Source organism: Alnus glutinosa, chromosome 1, assembly GCF_958979055.1.
Source record: "Alnus glutinosa chromosome 1, dhAlnGlut1.1, whole genome shotgun sequence".
In the NCBI taxonomy this organism is placed as follows: domain Eukaryota; kingdom Viridiplantae; phylum Streptophyta; class Magnoliopsida; order Fagales; family Betulaceae; genus Alnus; species Alnus glutinosa.
This window is the reverse complement of record NC_084886.1, coordinates 43,921,643-43,938,701: the sequence shown is the minus strand read 5'-3', so window position 1 is coordinate 43,938,701 and position 17,059 is coordinate 43,921,643. Positions and strand designations below refer to the sequence as shown.

The 17,059-nt window shown below is 36.8% G+C and overlaps 2 protein-coding genes across 3 annotated transcripts; both read left to right on the top strand.

Moving 5' to 3' along the window:
- Positions 1-404: 404 nt before the first annotated feature.
- Positions 405-2,924, top strand: LOC133851262 (pentatricopeptide repeat-containing protein At3g06430, chloroplastic). Its single transcript, XM_062287596.1, has 2 exons — positions 405-812; positions 1,441-2,924. The coding sequence occupies exons 1-2, from the start codon at positions 438-440 to the stop codon at positions 2,548-2,550; spliced, it is 1,485 nt and encodes a 494-aa protein (XP_062143580.1). The 5' UTR covers positions 405-437; the 3' UTR covers positions 2,551-2,924.
- Positions 2,925-5,116: 2,192 nt separating this feature from the next.
- LOC133851224 (pleiotropic drug resistance protein 3-like) lies at positions 5,117-16,513 on the top strand. 2 transcript variants are annotated; one of them, XM_062287557.1, is made up of 24 exons: positions 5,117-5,622; positions 6,052-6,175; positions 6,537-6,622; positions 7,272-7,356; positions 7,811-7,970; positions 8,075-8,151; positions 8,621-8,674; positions 8,785-8,875; positions 9,033-9,334; positions 9,418-9,699; positions 9,806-10,119; positions 10,480-10,640; positions 10,723-10,826; positions 11,317-11,470; positions 11,558-11,695; positions 11,842-11,915; positions 12,029-12,361; positions 12,457-12,747; positions 13,271-13,354; positions 13,481-13,614; positions 13,870-14,097; positions 14,439-14,610; positions 15,564-15,818; positions 16,191-16,513. In XM_062287557.1, exons 1-24 carry the CDS (start codon positions 5,234-5,236, stop codon positions 16,455-16,457), a joined length of 4,359 nt encoding a protein of 1,452 aa, XP_062143541.1. In that variant the 5' UTR covers positions 5,117-5,233; the 3' UTR covers positions 16,458-16,513. The 2 variants fall into 2 exon arrangements, with proteins under 2 accessions (XP_062143541.1, XP_062143548.1); XM_062287564.1 differs by lacking the exons at positions 5,117-5,622; positions 6,537-6,622 and having other exon boundaries at positions 6,053-6,175.
- The last annotated feature ends 546 nt before the right edge of the window (positions 16,514-17,059 follow it).

Genomic DNA, 17,059 nt, shown 5'->3' with positions numbered 1-17,059 from the left:
TACACTTCCATCTCACCTCTAGGTAATATTTATCAGTAATTAGATTAGTCATGTTTAAACAAAAAGAATTAATACTCAAAATTACATTTTTATCCTACGATTATCTAATCATGTTGATATGGTCGTCCTAACTAATTTTGAATTTTTTTTAACAAGAATTGATTTAAGGATTGATTAGGACTGTCACGTTAACATTGTGAGATTAAAAAAAAATGTGACTTTTAACATTTTGTTTTTTAGAAAAAAAAAAAAAAAATTAAATGAGAGTTAGATGAAGGATATTACATAAATATCAAGTTGATTTTTTTTTTTTTAAAAAAAAAAAAAAAATCAAGTTGAGAAAATTAAACTAGAGTAAAAGGGTGAAGAAGTCATTTCAGTTCCTTCTGCTTCTAAAACCCAGACTTGAGCATCTGTGTGTTATCGAGTGTTCAGTCATGGCCTCAATATCTCTCTCATTCTCATCTTCACTCCTCCTTCACGACCCCCTCAGCAAGAACACCACTTTCAGCACCAATCCCAGAACCCAAAACCCAAAATCTAGGCTCGTCCGTTGCGCATTCGCAGCACCAGCGAAAAGGGCCAAGCCCACTTCTTCTTCTTCATCTTCGGTGGCCAAGAAAAGGCATTGGAAGGAAGGGGAATTCCCTGGGATTTCACAGACATTCGTTCCGGGTACTTCGAAGAAGACACCCATCAAGAATCTGAAGAAGAAGTTGGACCGCAAGAACAACGCCAAGGCCTGGGCCAACACTGTCACCGAAGCCCTGTCCGATCTTATCCAAAAGAAGCAGTGGCTCCAAGCCCTTGAGGTATGGCATTTGCTCTAAGAATCAGTGTTAGATTAGCTTACTTTATGTATTTGGTTTCTGGGTATTTGAAATCTGTCAATTGGTGTACCGATTTAACTCATCTCTTTTAGGAAGAGTGCATCCAGTTTTAACTGGAGAGTTTTTCATGGTTGAGTTGATTCAATGAAAGCTTTTATTCATCAAAAAAGAAAAAGAAAAAAAGATTTAACGACATTAATCCAATTAAGTAACTAGTGGGTTTTTAATGGTCGGTGCTGCCTGTGAATTAAGTAGCTCTTGTTCAAGTTTCAACCTTTGAAAATCTGTTCCTTCAACTTAATATCAGATGGTCAAGGCAAACGCTTTTATGCTCTGTTTTGGGATTGCTTAAACTTGTAGATTAAAGACACAGAAATAAGTGTTAGTTTATATACTTATCGTAACAGTTCATCTGGAATGTGAATTTTCTTAAAGTTTCAGAGGAAAACGTGGACTTTAGTTCTTTCACCTCTTGTTATTGAAGAGGCAATCTCATATTAGACTGTTGTTCAAGTTCACCATCTTATAACTAACGTTATATAATAGATACAAATTCAATGTCTGGATGTTGTAGTTTTTATCTGTAACAGTTGCTGCTTTGATTGTTCAGGCATTTGACATGCTCAGAGAACAACCCTTTTATCAACCAAAAGAAGGGACTTACATGAAACTCCTCGTTTTGCTGGGAAAATCTGGCCAACCCCATCGTGCTCGTCAGCTTTTTGACAGAATGGTTGAAGAAGGATGTGAACCCACTTCTGAACTTTACACAGCTTTACTTGGAGCTTATTGTCGGAAGAATCAAATTGACGAGGCATTCTCAACTCTTAACCAAATGAAGGCCCTCCCCTGTTGCCAGCCGGATGTTTTTACTTACAGTACCTTGATAAAAGCTTGCGTTGATGCTTCTCAATTTGAATTAGTTGAGTCCTTGTATGAAGAAATGGCTGAAAGATTAATATCCCCAAACACGGTCACACAAAACATTGTGTTAAACGGGTATGGTAAGGCAGGGAAATTTGACCAGATGGAAAAAGTGCTATCAGGGATGCTGGAGAGCAGAACTTGCAAACCTGATGTCTGGACCATGAACACTATACTTAGTGTGTTTGGCAACAAGGGTCAGATTGATATGATGGAGAGATGGTATGAGAAATTTCGCAATTTCGGGATTGATCCAGAAACTCGCACTTTTAATATCTTGATTGGTGCTTATGGGAAAAAACGTATGTACGATAAGATGTCATCTGTGATGGAATACATGAGAAAGCTTCAATTTCCGTGGACAACCTCAACTTACAACAATGTGATTGAAGCTTTTGCAGAAGTGGGGGATGCAAAGAACATGGAGTACACATTTAATCAGATGCGTGCTGAGGAAATGAGAGCAGACACCAAGACATTCTGCTGTCTTATTAACGGATATGCCAATGCAGGTCTCTTCCACAAGGTGATTAGCAGTGTTCAGTTAGCTGGGAAGTTTGAGATACCCGAGAATACTTCTTTTTATAACGCAGTTATATCAGCGTGTGCCAAGGCAAAGGATTTGATGGAGATGGAGAGAGTTTTTAAGCGGATGAAAGATAAGCAATGTCAACCAAACTCCACAACATACTCGATCATGGTCGAGGCATATGAAAAGGAAGGTATGAATGACAAGATCTATGATTTGGAGCAGGAGAAGCAGGAGATGATGGCAGATGGTGATGAAAGTGATTAGGCCATTAAAATGGAGTCTATGGTTGTATCAATTGAGAAATTACAGTAAAACTGCTTGTTCTCTATATCTCCTAATTTTTCATGGGACTAACGGAACTATTTTTGTAATGAGGCACCGGGCACTATTGGTGGGGTTACTGATTGATCAGCTTGTCAAAACTCTTGCTTCAGAGATGGATAACAAAAGTTGCTCTGTGCATGCGTGCCTTTGTGAAGTACTACATAAGTCCTTTAGACATCTCTAATATTTGAGAGGCAATTATCTAGGTACCTTTTGTACATACTTGATGTGTTAATGGAGATAATTAATGCCTCTCTGCAAACTTGAGGTGATTCTTTTGATTATTTTAAAATTGACGTTTTCTTCTTGTGAAATGCCACTTGTGTGGTTATATTTCCTTTATTCTGCAGCCCAAATGGAAATCAGTATCATGTTATACTTTATGTACACAGCTTGCTGGTGTATCATATGCATCTTCTTTTGGTATTTGTTTCTTGGTGAGAGAATTAGTCTCGATTGATTTATTATTATTATTATTATTTTTAAAACTAGCATGCAAAGTTTTCCAAACACATGAAAACTCTCGCTCGCTCAATTGTGTCTAAAGTTGGTCTGCGTGTAATTATGTAGGACATATAAGCAATATATGCTATGTCATCAAATCCTAGAAAATTAGTCCCAGATTGGATGGATAGGTTGCCTAGCTTGAGTGAGTGAATTATAAAAGTACTTGTTAAATTTCACATTGATTCCTTACTAAATGAAACTAAGCTTCATAAGTAATTATAAAAAACTTTAATGATAAATTAACTAGTCATTTTGAAGCAATAGTACAGATGTTGCAAGCTTTTTTTTCTAGATAGTTACGTGCTATTTAGAGGGGCTTTGGACCATTATTAGGAGACTATCATTATCCAGTTTGGTTTATGGCAACTCAAAGAAACCCACAATTTTTTTATTTTTTCTAAAGAGTAGGGATGGACTTCAGGGTATAGTGTTTGGTGGGAGGGAAAATAGAGGTAAAGGAATGGGAGTTTTCAGTGAGTAAATATTTGTGTTACAAGTCGTTTGGCACAAATAAATCAGTTCTACGGGTTATTAATTAAGGTGGGCTTTTTGGTTGTCAAGACGAAAATGGTTAGTAATAGAAGCTATTAATAACAAATCTGGAAAGTCGATAACAAAGGCGAAGGTTATCATCTTGGCTCGTTATCATTTGTTTTTTTTTTTTTTTTGGACATGTCCACATAAGGGCGGGAAGAGATTTGAATTAGTGACCTCTGTTTCATGAGGCGTAGTCTCAGCCGATTGAGCTACCTTTGGGGACGGCTCGTTATCATTTGTTAAGGTAAAAATTGAAGCTATCACCATGACATGGTGGCTGGTGCTGGGTCCGATAGGGACTAGAAGTTTTGCCTTAATAGCGTCCAACAAAGAGGTAATCATAGACCAAACTCCCCATGCATGTTCAACATTCGGTCCCAAGCTTCTTGAAGAGTGGGCCCCACTCGGGAAATAACAGCAAAGCTATAATAATAACAGTGTGATAGCATCTGCATTTGGCTAATTGGGTTGTTATAACAGAGCTCTCAGACGAAGCAGAGAATGAATAAAAGACTATTTATCAGCATCTTGTTTATACACAACAAAAACGTCACCTTTGACCTTGCAAATTAGGAATTAGATTAATGCTTCATGGAATGGCATGGGGCATGCCCGGAATAGAGGGTGTTTTTTAATCTTAGATAACAAGGAGCCACTTCAAGAATCCCAAGTCAGTTGGTCCACCTTAATGTGATTAATATGGCTTACTTCGTTATGTTGTTTTTGGACCCTTCACAAACCCAAAAAATCCCAAGACAATATGCCTCCATGAACAAGGTGTGGATGATCAGACACCCCAAAAATCTCCCCAATCAAGTGTCATTGTCTATGTATTATTATCTTGAAAATAAAATTACTAGTTATTCCAAAAGTTTGAACTTATAGAAAAGATCCAGGTAACTGAAAAGTGAACCAAGATACAACTTACTGACGGTGACTGTAAAAATTTACTACTGGTATGTTAGACTGTGGGTTGTGCCCAGATTGTTGCCTTAAATGTATTTGTCTCATGCATGCCAGTCTCTTACTCTTTGCACAGAGTTTCAAATACTGTAACGATTTTGGAGTTCTTTAAACCTCCTTTGAAATTTTCCTATGACATGCTTCCCAGATTTCTGGCCTAAAAGCAAAAACTGTTCAACTCTTTCAAAGTTTGCATGCATGATTATATTATATTGTCTGCACGTTAAAAGTAAGCAGAAATGGTTCATTGCACTGGACCAAATCCAATGGGTCCATAAATTTGAAAACCATGATCTATGACAAAGATGTTGTGTCATACTTTGGTTGGAAAAGTCAATGGTATCAATCCTTCCATATAGAAAGATTTGATTATTTATCACTAACTGAATGAACCATGCTGCTTAATTTGGTTCTATGCTTCCCTGTTTCTTTCTGTATCTTAATCATTTCTGGCTCGTTTTCCTTATACATTTTATTCTGTCTATGAACAGCATGCTCAACAGGCATGAACATGCCGAGATTGTACATGACATTGCCCTTTGCATTACCTCTCTCTCTCTTTCATCTTTTTCTTTATATATGTGTAAGAGTTTGAAGCTATTCAGCTTATCCAATAATGGCTCAGCGGGTAGGAACAGATGAAATAGAATCTCCACGAATTGAGTTAGCAGAGATTGGAAGAAGTATTAGGTCTTCATTTCGAAGCCATGCCTCAAGTTTCCGGAGCAGTACAGCTGTCAATTCTGAACATGATATTTATGGCGATGATGAGCATGAGTTGCAATGGGACGAAGTTCAGAGACTACCCACTATGGAGAGAATTACTTCAGCTTTGTTCGATGTTTTTGGTGGCATAGGTGCAGATGAAACTGCTAAAGGGAAGCACGTGGTTGATGTTACGAAACTTGGGGCTCAAGAACGACGTATTTTCATAGAGAAACTCATCAAACACATTGAAAATGATAATCTTCAGTTATTGCAAAAACTTAGGAGGAGAATTGACCAGTAAGTATTCGTCAGTTAATGCATGACTGTTAGGTTCCAGAAAAATTCTCCAGGGTGGAATCAGAACTACTTGTCCTAGAGTCTTAAAATTAATTGTGTGCTGCATTTAAAATGGGTTGGCAATTTTGTGGATTTATGATTTTAAAACCCATGAATGCACCATCAATTTGGAAAATGAAGTCTCTACTGTGTCATATCAGTAAAACTATAACTCAATATGGTTTTAATAGGTTTCTTTTATCATGCAAGCTACATATTGAACACATAGTTTCAACTTGCATTATTCCATTGCATATGATGAAAAAATGTCAATGCTAACTAGTTGGATACTCCACTATTTCATGCTTTGATGATTATGCATAGTTCTAATTGCATGTCGATGTTGGACATTGACTAACATGACGTCAATTTTTTATTTATGCTTCGTAGGGTTGGTGTAAAATTGCCCACTGTGGAAGTGAGATATGAGAATCTGTGTGTGGAAGCAGAGTGTGAGGTAGTTCATGGCAAGCCCCTCCCCACTCTGTGGAACACCCTAACAAGCATAATTTCAGTAAGTATCTTCACTTGTAGGAGTTACTTCCAGATTTAGATTTAATCCACTTTCTGACCCTCTCAATCTTTTAAATGGGGACACGAAAGTGAAAACAAATAATGACATGTCTATTATATACTGGTGGTAGTCATTAGTAGTTGACTTGTAAAGTGATCTTTGGACTTCTTCTGTTTTAAATACCTCAATACTTGATTGCTATTTTTTTTTGGGTCGTATTCACTGAATCATATTTGGCTAGGCTTGGGCATAGTTCAAAATCCAGGCTTAGACCTGTACTGCTTGACTCTAACAACTCAAACAAATTGCTCGCTTGTCTTCTTTTGTCTTTTGAGTCAGTGGAACTTTCTGGTTGTGACAGGGCCTTGCCAAGCTGCCAGGTTCAAAAACTCAAGAAGCAAAGATAAGCATCATCAAAGATGTCAGTGGCATTATTAAGCCGGGAAGGTATCTAGCAAAAATTATCATCTTAAGAAAACTATCTTTCATCAAACAAAATGAGAGTGTCTGTTACAAGATATAATGTTTCTAAAGCTCCATTTGTTCCTGCAAGTTTAGAAATAGTGGATATATATGACCCCTTCAGATTAAAACATTATTTGTTTTGGGTTGAATATCCTTTCGAATTAGATTTTATCTGATTTGGTAGTGTGATATTTCTTGATGATTGTAGCAACTGATTATTGTTCTGTTTCTTGATGATATTATGTTGATTTTTAAATCTAATGCAAGTCATTAACTGGAGGGGGATATTTTTACTTTTTGAGACTGTAATTGACCCAGGTCCTGGAAACCTCCTCAGTCGAAGCTACTAATTGCAGATATAAACAGTGGTATCTCTTGGACGTAAATTTTTTTACCATCTGTCCATGGAGAGATTAGCAGATATATTGGATATCTTCAACCCTGAATGATATCTTCCTCCAATTGGTTAACTCACATTCTCATTCCCACATAGAAAAAAATGAAACAGTTTCAATTTATTTACCTTTAAGAGGAAATATTTATTAATTTTTTGAACTTCTTTTTTAAGAAGTTAAGAAGAGAAGATTAAGCAAAGTCAAAGTTGACTAACTTTGGCTTGTCTTTGCTGCAGGATGACTTTATTGCTTGGTCCCCCAGGGTGTGGGAAAACCACACTGTTGTTGGCTCTGTCAGGGAAGCTAAGCCATTCTCTAAAGGTTCTGTCTTTAAGCTTCTTGTTTGAGGCCTTCGAAAGGTCCTACAAAAAACATTTAGAGAATTGGATTGCAATACAACAGCTTTTGAACTTTTAAAGACACAGTCAAGCTATCTCTACATTAATTTGTCATGAAATGTCCAAGGAAATTGGGTTCAAATGACCAATATTTGTGTTAAATCCTGTGAGCACATGGTTATATGCTCCAGACTATTTGACTAATTCATGCTGCTTTTAACTTGATCAGAGGACTATATACCTTCTTCTTGGACTAATGCACACTAGATTTTATAGTGGCGCATTCTTACAACATAACCCATAAACAGAATATAGTTAATTATAGGGGCCTTTTATTCTTTCTAGCCCAATTAGTATTAACATATATAACATTATCTCAGATTTGTGTGCCTTAATAATTTTATTTTGACCTTTTCCAATGGTTTCTATATTCTTAGGTTATGGGGGAAATATCTTACAATGGTCATAGGCTGGAAGAATTTGTTCCTCAGAAAACCTCAGCATATGTAAGCCAATATGACCTGCATATTCCAGAGATGACTGTGAGGGAAACACTAGATTTCTCTGCATGCTGTCAGGGTGTAGGGAGCCGAGCTGGTAAGAACTCCTCGGATGCACAAAAATGGTGATTTGATGTAAGACTCTTGTCAACAGGTTTTCAAATTGATATTGATAAGTAATTTATCATCTATGCATGGAAGAAATCATTATGGAAATCAGTCGAAGGGAGAAGCAGGCTGGGATTATCCCAGATCCTGATATAGATGCTTACATGAAGGTACCGTATTGCATACATGAGAGTTTCTCATCCATGTCTACATAGTTGCTCACTAGCTTTCACAAGTTTAGCAAAACCAAAATATCCAGGACAAATAGCTTTGCAGACATTGATGTAGTGGAATAGATTTTTTTCTTGCTCATATAAGAGTAGAGTTTATCATGTTGCTTTGTTTTTAGGAACCAAAGGAAATAAAAGAAAATATTTCAAAATGCTTAAGAGGGAAACCAGTTAAGATGTTTTATTTCCTCTCTATTATCCTTAAAGACAGCCTTAGATCCTGACTCCTTGGGGTTGGCTACCTGAATCCATTTTTGCCATTCAGCTCTATACGAGGTTGGACTCAGTTAGATTATCATTACTGAAACCATTTAGACAACAAGTGGTTTATTTTAGTGTGCTAGTAAATATGGCATTCATAAAATGATTTATATCCTAAAATGCTTGATGCATTGTTCTGTATTTACAGGCAATATCGGTTAAGGGATTGAAGACTACCCTTCAAACAGACTACATCCTAAAGGTAGCTTTTTAGGCCGCTCCTCAGGTCTCAATCTCTTTTCTTCTTTATCTGTTTGTTGGTGAAACTTTCTTGAACTTTGGTAGTTGGTTTATAATTCCTATATCTTGCAGATCCTTGGTCTCGATATCTGCACCGATACATTGGTTGGAGATCCCATAAGAAGAGGCATATCAGGTGGTCAAAAGAAAAGGTTGACCATAGGTAATGTGACGATTATACATAGTTTTTGTAGATGATTAAACTTTACAGTTATAGACTTGAGTTAATGTTATATTGAAAATTCTGTTCCTGACTAAGTTATGCATTATTTCAAGGGGTTGAATTCAACATGATTCTTGATATATTTTGCATAATGTAGGTGAGATGATCGTGGGACCCACAAAATCTCTATTCATGGATGAAATATCAAATGGCTTAGACAGTTCCACCACTTTCCAGATTGTTTCATGCCTTCAGCATTTGGTGCATATCACTGATGCCACTGCGTTGATTTCACTTCTTCAGCCAGCACCAGAGACCTTTGATCTCTTTGATGACATTATCTTAATGGCAGAAGGGAAGATTGTCTATCAGGGCCCACGAAATTGTATTCTTGAATTCTTTGAGGTCTGTGGGTTTAAGTGTCCATACAGAAAAGGCGCTGCTGACTTCCTTCAGGAGGTAGATTTGCCGTGCATATTCACTTGTCCAACTATAACTAGTTATATGAAGTGTAACTGGTCTTGTATTTTCTTTTGCTTTAGGTTATATCTAGAAAAGATCAAGCACAGTATTGGGGCTACACAGATCAACCTTACAGTTATGTTTCCGTTGATCAGTTTGTTCAAAAATTTAAAGATTTCCATCTTGGCCAGAAGTTAGATGAGGAGCTCTTAAAGCCATTTGACAAGTCTCACAGCCACAAGAAGGCTCTATCCTTTAGACCATACACATTAACTAAATGGGAACTGTTTAAAGCTTGCACAAGGAGGGAATTTCTTCTAATGAAAAGGAATTCTTTTATTTATGTATTCAAATCAATACAGGTAGCTTTCTTTTTCTTTGAATTCTTCAATACTTTCTGCCAATTGTAATTAGCTTCTATTCTGCCACTCTTATTCAAAGTTAATTTTATATTCTTTCTACCTGCAGTTAGTCATCATTGCTTCAATAACAATGACAGTATTACTTCGAACTCAAATGGCTGTTGACATGATCCATGCAAATTATTATATGGGTTCATTGTTCTATGCGCTCCTCATTCTTCTTGTTGATGGATTTCCAGAACTGACCATGACTGTCTCAAGACTTGCAGTTTTTTACAAACACAAAGAGTTGTTCTTTTATCCGGCCTGGGCTTACGCAATCCCAGCTGCCATCCTAAAACTTCCACTTTCATTTTTGGAAGCTTTTGTCTGGACAGCTCTTACATACTATGTCATTGGTTACAGCCCTGAGGTTGGAAGGTGAGTTCCAGATGAAAAGTTCAATTCTTCTCGAGATAAAATCTTATCCAATATACTGTTACATTTCGTTCAGAACTTTATATGAATGCTACTATGCTTCTAGGATAAGTGACTGTAGTCATCTGAGCTATTAGAAGTGTCTAAGACACTTGGATCAATGCCGATGTGTGAGATCTTATATGTGGGAAGCATTCCATGGTGATTATTGATTTCTCCTAGGTTATACTATGAATATCAATATGCTTCTGGTTGAGCACAGAGATGTAGCTAATGAGTGTTGTTTCCTATTAAATCCTCTAGAGCAGGATTTTCTGCTACTAATTATCTCAATTCTTGCATCTATCTATCTGTGTTTCTCAGGTTCTTCCGCCAGTTCCTTCTACTCTTGATCGTGCATCAAACATCAATATCCATGTTCCGATTTATTGCATCACTCTTCCAAACTTTGGTTGCTTCTATGATGGCTGGTAGCCTATCCATAATGTTTGTTTTATTATTTGGTGGCTTTGTTATCCCAAAACGTAAGAGTTTTAGTATCTCTTCTCATATTCAAGCTGATGAAATGTATTCAGATGATTGTGCTTAGCATATTTTTGGTTGCAGCCTCTATGCCCACTTGGTTGGAATGGGGATTTTGGGTTTCTCCTTTGTCATATGGGGAGATAGGGCTGACTGTGAATGAATTCCTTGCTCCTCGATGGGAAAAGGTGAACTTTAATCACTCTTATTGCTTTGCAATGACCAAGACAAAAAGCAAATATGCAAGGGTGTTGTCATCCTGTTGGTTGGCCAATAGGACAGTTACAAGGCTTCAAATTTAGGATGTCCATTTGGTTTTCACAGCTTTGTTTGTTTCCATGAAAAGTTCTTTTGGGGAATTCCTGTTACGCTTTTTTCTTGGGAAGATTTTCCCTGTAAATTTTCTTTCTTAAAAAATCCATTTGGATGTTAAAAATCGCAAGGAAAGGAAAAGGAAAATGCTAACAAATGCTTAAAAATGGTACCTTTCTTTTAGCATTCTAAAGCCTTACCCTTTCCTTTTCCTCATTCTTTTGACATTCCAAACAAGAGGGTTAGCCTATTCTGATTATCAACCTGCTAGAAGGTATAACCCTATCAGCCTTTTTCTTACAAAAATGTGAAGCTGTTCATCCTTCAATTACCGATTATTTTCTTTTTCTTTTTCCTTTTCTATAGAAGCTGTCTGCAAACACAACCCTGGGGCGAGAAGCACTAGAAAGTCGTGGATTAAACTTTGACGATTATCATTATTGGATATCAATTGGTGCCTTAATTGGGTTCACAGTACTATTTAATGTTGGTTTTACGTTGGCATTAACTTTCTTGAAGCGTAAGTATCTTCCATTGCTTACATGGACACTTAGAAGAACAAAATATTCAAACATGTATGTTAACCTGCACTGCAATATACATTCAGCTCCAGGAAAGTCTCGTGCTCTTATTTCTTATGAAGAGTACTTTCAACTTCAAGGAAAAAGAGACAGCCACAACAATTTGGAAGGAGACAGGAAACTCAGTGGTGCTTCTCCTAAAACTACCTTAGAAACTAGAAATGGTGAGAATGCCTTTTTGCCCTGATTGGTCCATTTAATCCTATATAACATTAGATCAGCTTGTTATGCTATTCATTATGCATCTTAGGTCAAGTTTAGATATGTTTTTCCCACATCTTCCAAATTCTGTCACTTTTCAATTTTTCAGGAAGGACGTTTCTACCTTTTGAGCCCTTGACTTTAACATTTTCTGATGTGCAGTATTATGTTGACACCCCTTTGGTAATTATTAGAGCTAGCTTTACTCCATTATCTGGGTAGTTGTAAAATACAAGGACTAGGAGTGAGAGTTATGTCAACTGACAGAAATTATTTTGCCATCATGTTGTTCTCAGGAAATGAAAAGGGGAGGTTTTATGCAGAAAAAGCTCCAGCTCCTTTCTGATATTACAGGTGCATTCAGACCAGGCATTCTGACAGCTTTGATGGGTGTCAGTGGAGCAGGAAAAACAACTCTTATGGATGTTCTTTCTGGAAGAAAAACCAGTGGTACCATTGAAGGAGAGATTAGAATTGGTGGGCACCCAAAGGTTCAAGACATATTTGCTAGGATATCAGGTTACTGTGAGCAAACGGATATACATTCTCCACAAATTACTGTAGAAGAATCAGTGATATATTCTGCCTGGCTGCGGCTCCCATCTCAGATTGATTCAAATACTAAAGCTGTATGGAATCTCTTTTATTGCATGATCATATATTTGTCTCAAACTTGATCGTTGAAATGAATTGCTTCGATATTTATTTTCTCATTTTTACCCAGGAATTTGTAAATGAGGTCCTTGAAACTATTGAGCTTGATGGGATCAAGGATTCTTTAGTAGGAATGCCAGGTGTTTGTGGTTTATCAACTGAGCAACGTAAACGGCTGACTATAGCTGTGGAGCTTGTTGCCAATCCTTCTATCATATTCATGGATGAACCAACTTCAGGTTTGGATGCAAGGGCAGCTGCGATTGTTATGAGAGCAGTGAAGAATGTCGCTCAAACAGGAAGAACAGTTGTATGCACTATCCATCAACCAAGTATTGATATCTTTGAGGCATTTGATGAGGTAAAATAATGTCCATAGCCTAGTTTCATTAATCGAATGAAGTGAGAAAGCTTGAAATTACTTCTACATATTTCCCTTGGTATAACTGATAATGACATCACATTTCTTTAGTTTACATCAACTATTTGTGTTTCAGTTGTATTTCCCTCTGTTGCATAAGCAGGTTACTACTTGCATTATCAATGGACTGATAGCTCACTGCTTCATTAGTGTATATCTCTCTTTCCAAAGTAATGTGTTATGCATGATCTTGCCATCTATGAAATCCTTTTGGTAAAAATGCTAATAATGAGGTATTGTTATCTTTAAAGAGTGGAGCTTACAGTTCAATCTTCTAAATTTAATAGATATATATTTAATTAGTCTTCACCAATTTAAAGTTATATGTTCAGCTTTACCAGTCCTAAAACAAAAAAGACCTTGACCTGCTTCAAAAAATATGATCCTGTTCATTTTATATTTTATTATCCTAATATATGGATGTGATATGGTAACAATTATTCATGTCTAACTATCACTGCAGTTGATTCTAATGAAAATCGGAGGCCGCATAATTTATTCTGGCCCACTAGGGCAGCACTCAAGTAAGGTTATTGAGTACTTTGAGGTCAGTTAATTATGCAACTTTTACATTTATGTTAATCTTTCATTGTTGTCAATCATATATAGTACCATGCCTGTAACAAAAATGATTGTTTAGTGCTGATCCCCTTTCCTGGAAATTTTGCTGTAGGGTATCCCTGGGGTGCCCGCTATTAAAGATAATTATAATCCAGCAACATGGATGCTGGAAGCTACTTCGAGATCTGCTGAAGCTGAAATTGGTGTAGATTTTGCACAACATTATAGGGGGTCCACCTTATATGAGTAAGTACACAGAAAGGACATCATTGTTTCCTACCATACTGGCTTCTTGATCCGTCTTGCTTTTGCATACCTTGTTTATGTGTACACCCGTATGGTATGTCTTACATCACATACTTTTCAAAGCTCATAAATCATGATCAATGGATGCTACAGATAAGAAGGAAAAAAATTATATAGAAAGATGTATATGATTTGTTCATAATACTTGTCTTATATGGAAATATTTATACATGAATCTTGCTGTTCTGACTGTAGGCAAAACAAAGAGTTGGTTAAGCAATTGACTTCACCGTCTCTTGCTTCAAGGGAATTGCATTTTCCTACCCGCTTTCCCCAAAATATTTGGGAGCAGTTCAAAGCATGCATATGGAAACAGCATTTATCCTATTGGCGAAGTCCTTCATACAATTTGAAGCGCATCACTTTTATGTTTGTCTCATCTCTGCTGTTTGGAATACTGTTCTGGAAGCAAGGAGAGAAAATGTGAGTTGGCACAATTAAATTGATGTTTGCATAAACAGAATGTAAGCTTGATAGTAGCCTAAATTACAGTTACTTCCCACTCCTTTATCACCCCCCACTCATTGCAAGCAATAATAGAAATTCCTTCATTGATAGATTATGCAATTCTTACATATATTTTTCAACCTTTATCTTAGTATTCTATTTTTTATTTTTATTTTTTCTCTATGATGATTAATACTATCATTCACAAAACTTTATGTCTGCGTATATGGATTTATTCCCTAAATTTCTATTATAAGCTGAATGAAGAAGTCATTGTTGAAAGGACTGACTTGACGATCTATTTCTTGTTTTGGTAGAAACAACCAGCAAGACCTCTTCAATGTGCTAGGCTCAATGTTCACTGCCGTCATCTTCTTTGGCATAAACAATTGCTCAACGGTTATACCCCTTGTTGCAACAGAGCGGACCGTTTTGTGCCGAGAAAGATTTGCAGGAATGTACTCTTCATGGGCCTATTCACTGGCACAGGTTCAAAGCTCTTGTGAAAGTTGATTCAACATTATTCCCGTAAAATTCATTAAGACACTTAACATGGTCATGAAGTCATCCCGTGAATCAATTTAAGAACTACTGGTAGCTTTAGTAGATCGATTTTCTTTTGCTGTCTAGTAGCGATGGAGCTAACTTTTTGCTCATTGTGAGCAATTGATGCTACAGCTTCAAGCCAAGGGATCAAGCAAGTTTTAGTTGCAACAACAACCACTTTCTAAAGAAAATTAACAAATGTTTTGAGTTCTTTCCCTGAATGTCTTCCCCATCACTTTACAGCCTCGTGTTTATCCTTTACCATGGATCCATGGAAGAAAATGTAGCGATCAGCAGCAATAAAATAACAAGAAATTAGATCTTAAGAATATGACTACTTGAAAGGTTAGCCTTTGGGACTACTTGTGATAGCTGAAGCAAATCTACCAAGCATATAGACCTTCTTTTCTTGATTTCCAAAGGTCAATTTGTTTACACTTCACACAAATAATTAGCTGATTATGTCTTACATATAAGTTAGGAAGCTGTAGTAAAAGGGGCATGGTTACCCAGTTGTTTCCTGCACAAGAGTCTTCCTTTAGTGCGGAGAGATGCCACAGTTAAACTTCAGGTGATCAAGTTTGCATGAATTTTCACCTTTTAGATATTTGCTTTTGGGAAGATTCGACATTCAGTTTTGGCATCAAGGAATTCTTTAAAAATATTGCAATGTTGAGGTTAAGCAGAGAATGAAAAATCTTTACAAATGGCTCTGCATGAAAGTATTTTAGCATTTTATACCTAGTTAAATTTTAGACATTTGGATGAAACTCATTCAACAGTGTATAGTCTTCCTTTTAAATTCTAATTTTCATGTACTTAACAACTGTAAAATCAGGATCATGATTGAATATTTACTCTATTGGATTTCAAGTAACTTGTGTCGATTTTTGTAGGTGCTAATTGAGATTCCCTACTCGTTCATTCAAGCAGTTCTGTATGTGATCATCACGTATCCTATGATTGGTTACTACTGGTCAGCCTATAAGATATTCTGGTCATTCTACAGCATGTTCTGTACACTGATATCCTTCAATTACCTGGGAATGCTTCTGGTGTCTTTAACACCAAATATTCAGGTGGCTTCCATAGTGGCTTCAGCTTCCTACACAATGCTGAATTTGTTCTCTGGGTTCATTGTACCAAGACCAGTAAGTTTATGGTTAATCAAGCTGTTCTACTTTTTCCTTTTTTTTTCTTTTCCTTTTTCTCTTAGTTTCTTAGGGGAATGGTTTTGCTAACGATGTGCCAAAGTATACCTTTGTGCTTCTTCACAGGAGAAAGCATTTCTAAGTAGGCTACTTACATATAAGTAGCATACATCTTTGATATACATGTTGGTAATCCATTTCGATTAAAAAATCTAAGCCTTTAGATTTGAAACCAATTAATTATATCAACTGCTCGCTTTCTTTATACCTTCTCAATGTGGAAACCTACACTCACAACAAAAATAATGTAAATCCTAAGCCATAGGATTTCACAGAAACTGACTAAAAAATGTTGTTCCACCCTCGTTGCAGCATATCCCAAAGTGGTGGCTTTGGTTGTATTATTTATGTCCCACATCTTGGGCACTGAATGGAATGCTTACTTCCCAATATGGAGATCTAGACAAAGAAATATCGGTGTTTGGAGAAGCTAAAACAGTTCCAGCCTTCTTGGAGGATTACTTTGGGTTTCACCACAACCTTTTAGGTCTTGTTGCTGTTGTTCTTATTCTGTTTCCCATTGTCTTTGCTTCTCTTTTTGCATACTGTATTGGGAAACTGAACTTCCAAAGGAGGTAAATGTTGTAAAGATGTATCCACATATTTACTATGAATTATTTATTTGCCAGAAAATATCATTTTTCACATATATTATTTCAATAGAATATCAAGTTGAACTGTCAATGTAATTCAGCAATATTTGCCTTTGAGCTTTCTAATTGGAGTAGAGATGTTGCCTGCCATATAGGCATACTCTTATGTATTATCTTAGCATGTAAAAATATCAATATACTAATTAAACGACCTTGCCATCGTGTAGATCTTGAAAAGTTATAGGAGCATGGGAAAGAAACCACGACAAACGTGCAGTCGAATGCAAAGCTATGACCTTTTTAAGGTTTTAAACGACCCACCCCTCCCCCACCTAAGGGGTGGGTCCTCCTCCCTGTCGTCATTCTTTACAACCCCCATTGAAGGAGGGGGAGGTTACCCTCTCCTAGCAAACCCCCATTCCCTTAGAAGCTCTTTACTCTCTGCCCCCAAGAGAGAGGGTCTTCCTCCCATCGAAGGAGGAGAGGTACAACTCACGGGGGGGGGTTTGTCTCTAGCTTTTCTCCAAATAAAAGCTAGATAGTATATCGTTTAGGCAAAAGAAAGAGATCAAGAAAAGTTTAGTCAAG

Excerpts from the sequence above, each read along its gene's own strand:
- LOC133851262 (XM_062287596.1), top strand. The coding sequence starts at position 438 with ATGGCCTCAATATCTCTCTCATTCTCATCTTCACTCCTCCTTCACGAC. Across the intron at positions 813-1,440 it reads AGTGGCTCCAAGCCCTTGAG|GCATTTGACATGCTCAGAGA; the intron begins GTATGGCATTTG and ends TTGATTGTTCAG.
- LOC133851224 (XM_062287557.1), top strand. The coding sequence starts at position 5,234 with ATGGCTCAGCGGGTAGGAACAGATGAAATAGAATCTCCACGAATTGAG. Across the intron at positions 7,357-7,810 it reads AGCTAAGCCATTCTCTAAAG|GTTATGGGGGAAATATCTTA; the intron begins GTTCTGTCTTTA and ends CTATATTCTTAG. Across the intron at positions 11,916-12,028 it reads ATTATGTTGACACCCCTTTG|GAAATGAAAAGGGGAGGTTT; the intron begins GTAATTATTAGA and ends TGTTGTTCTCAG.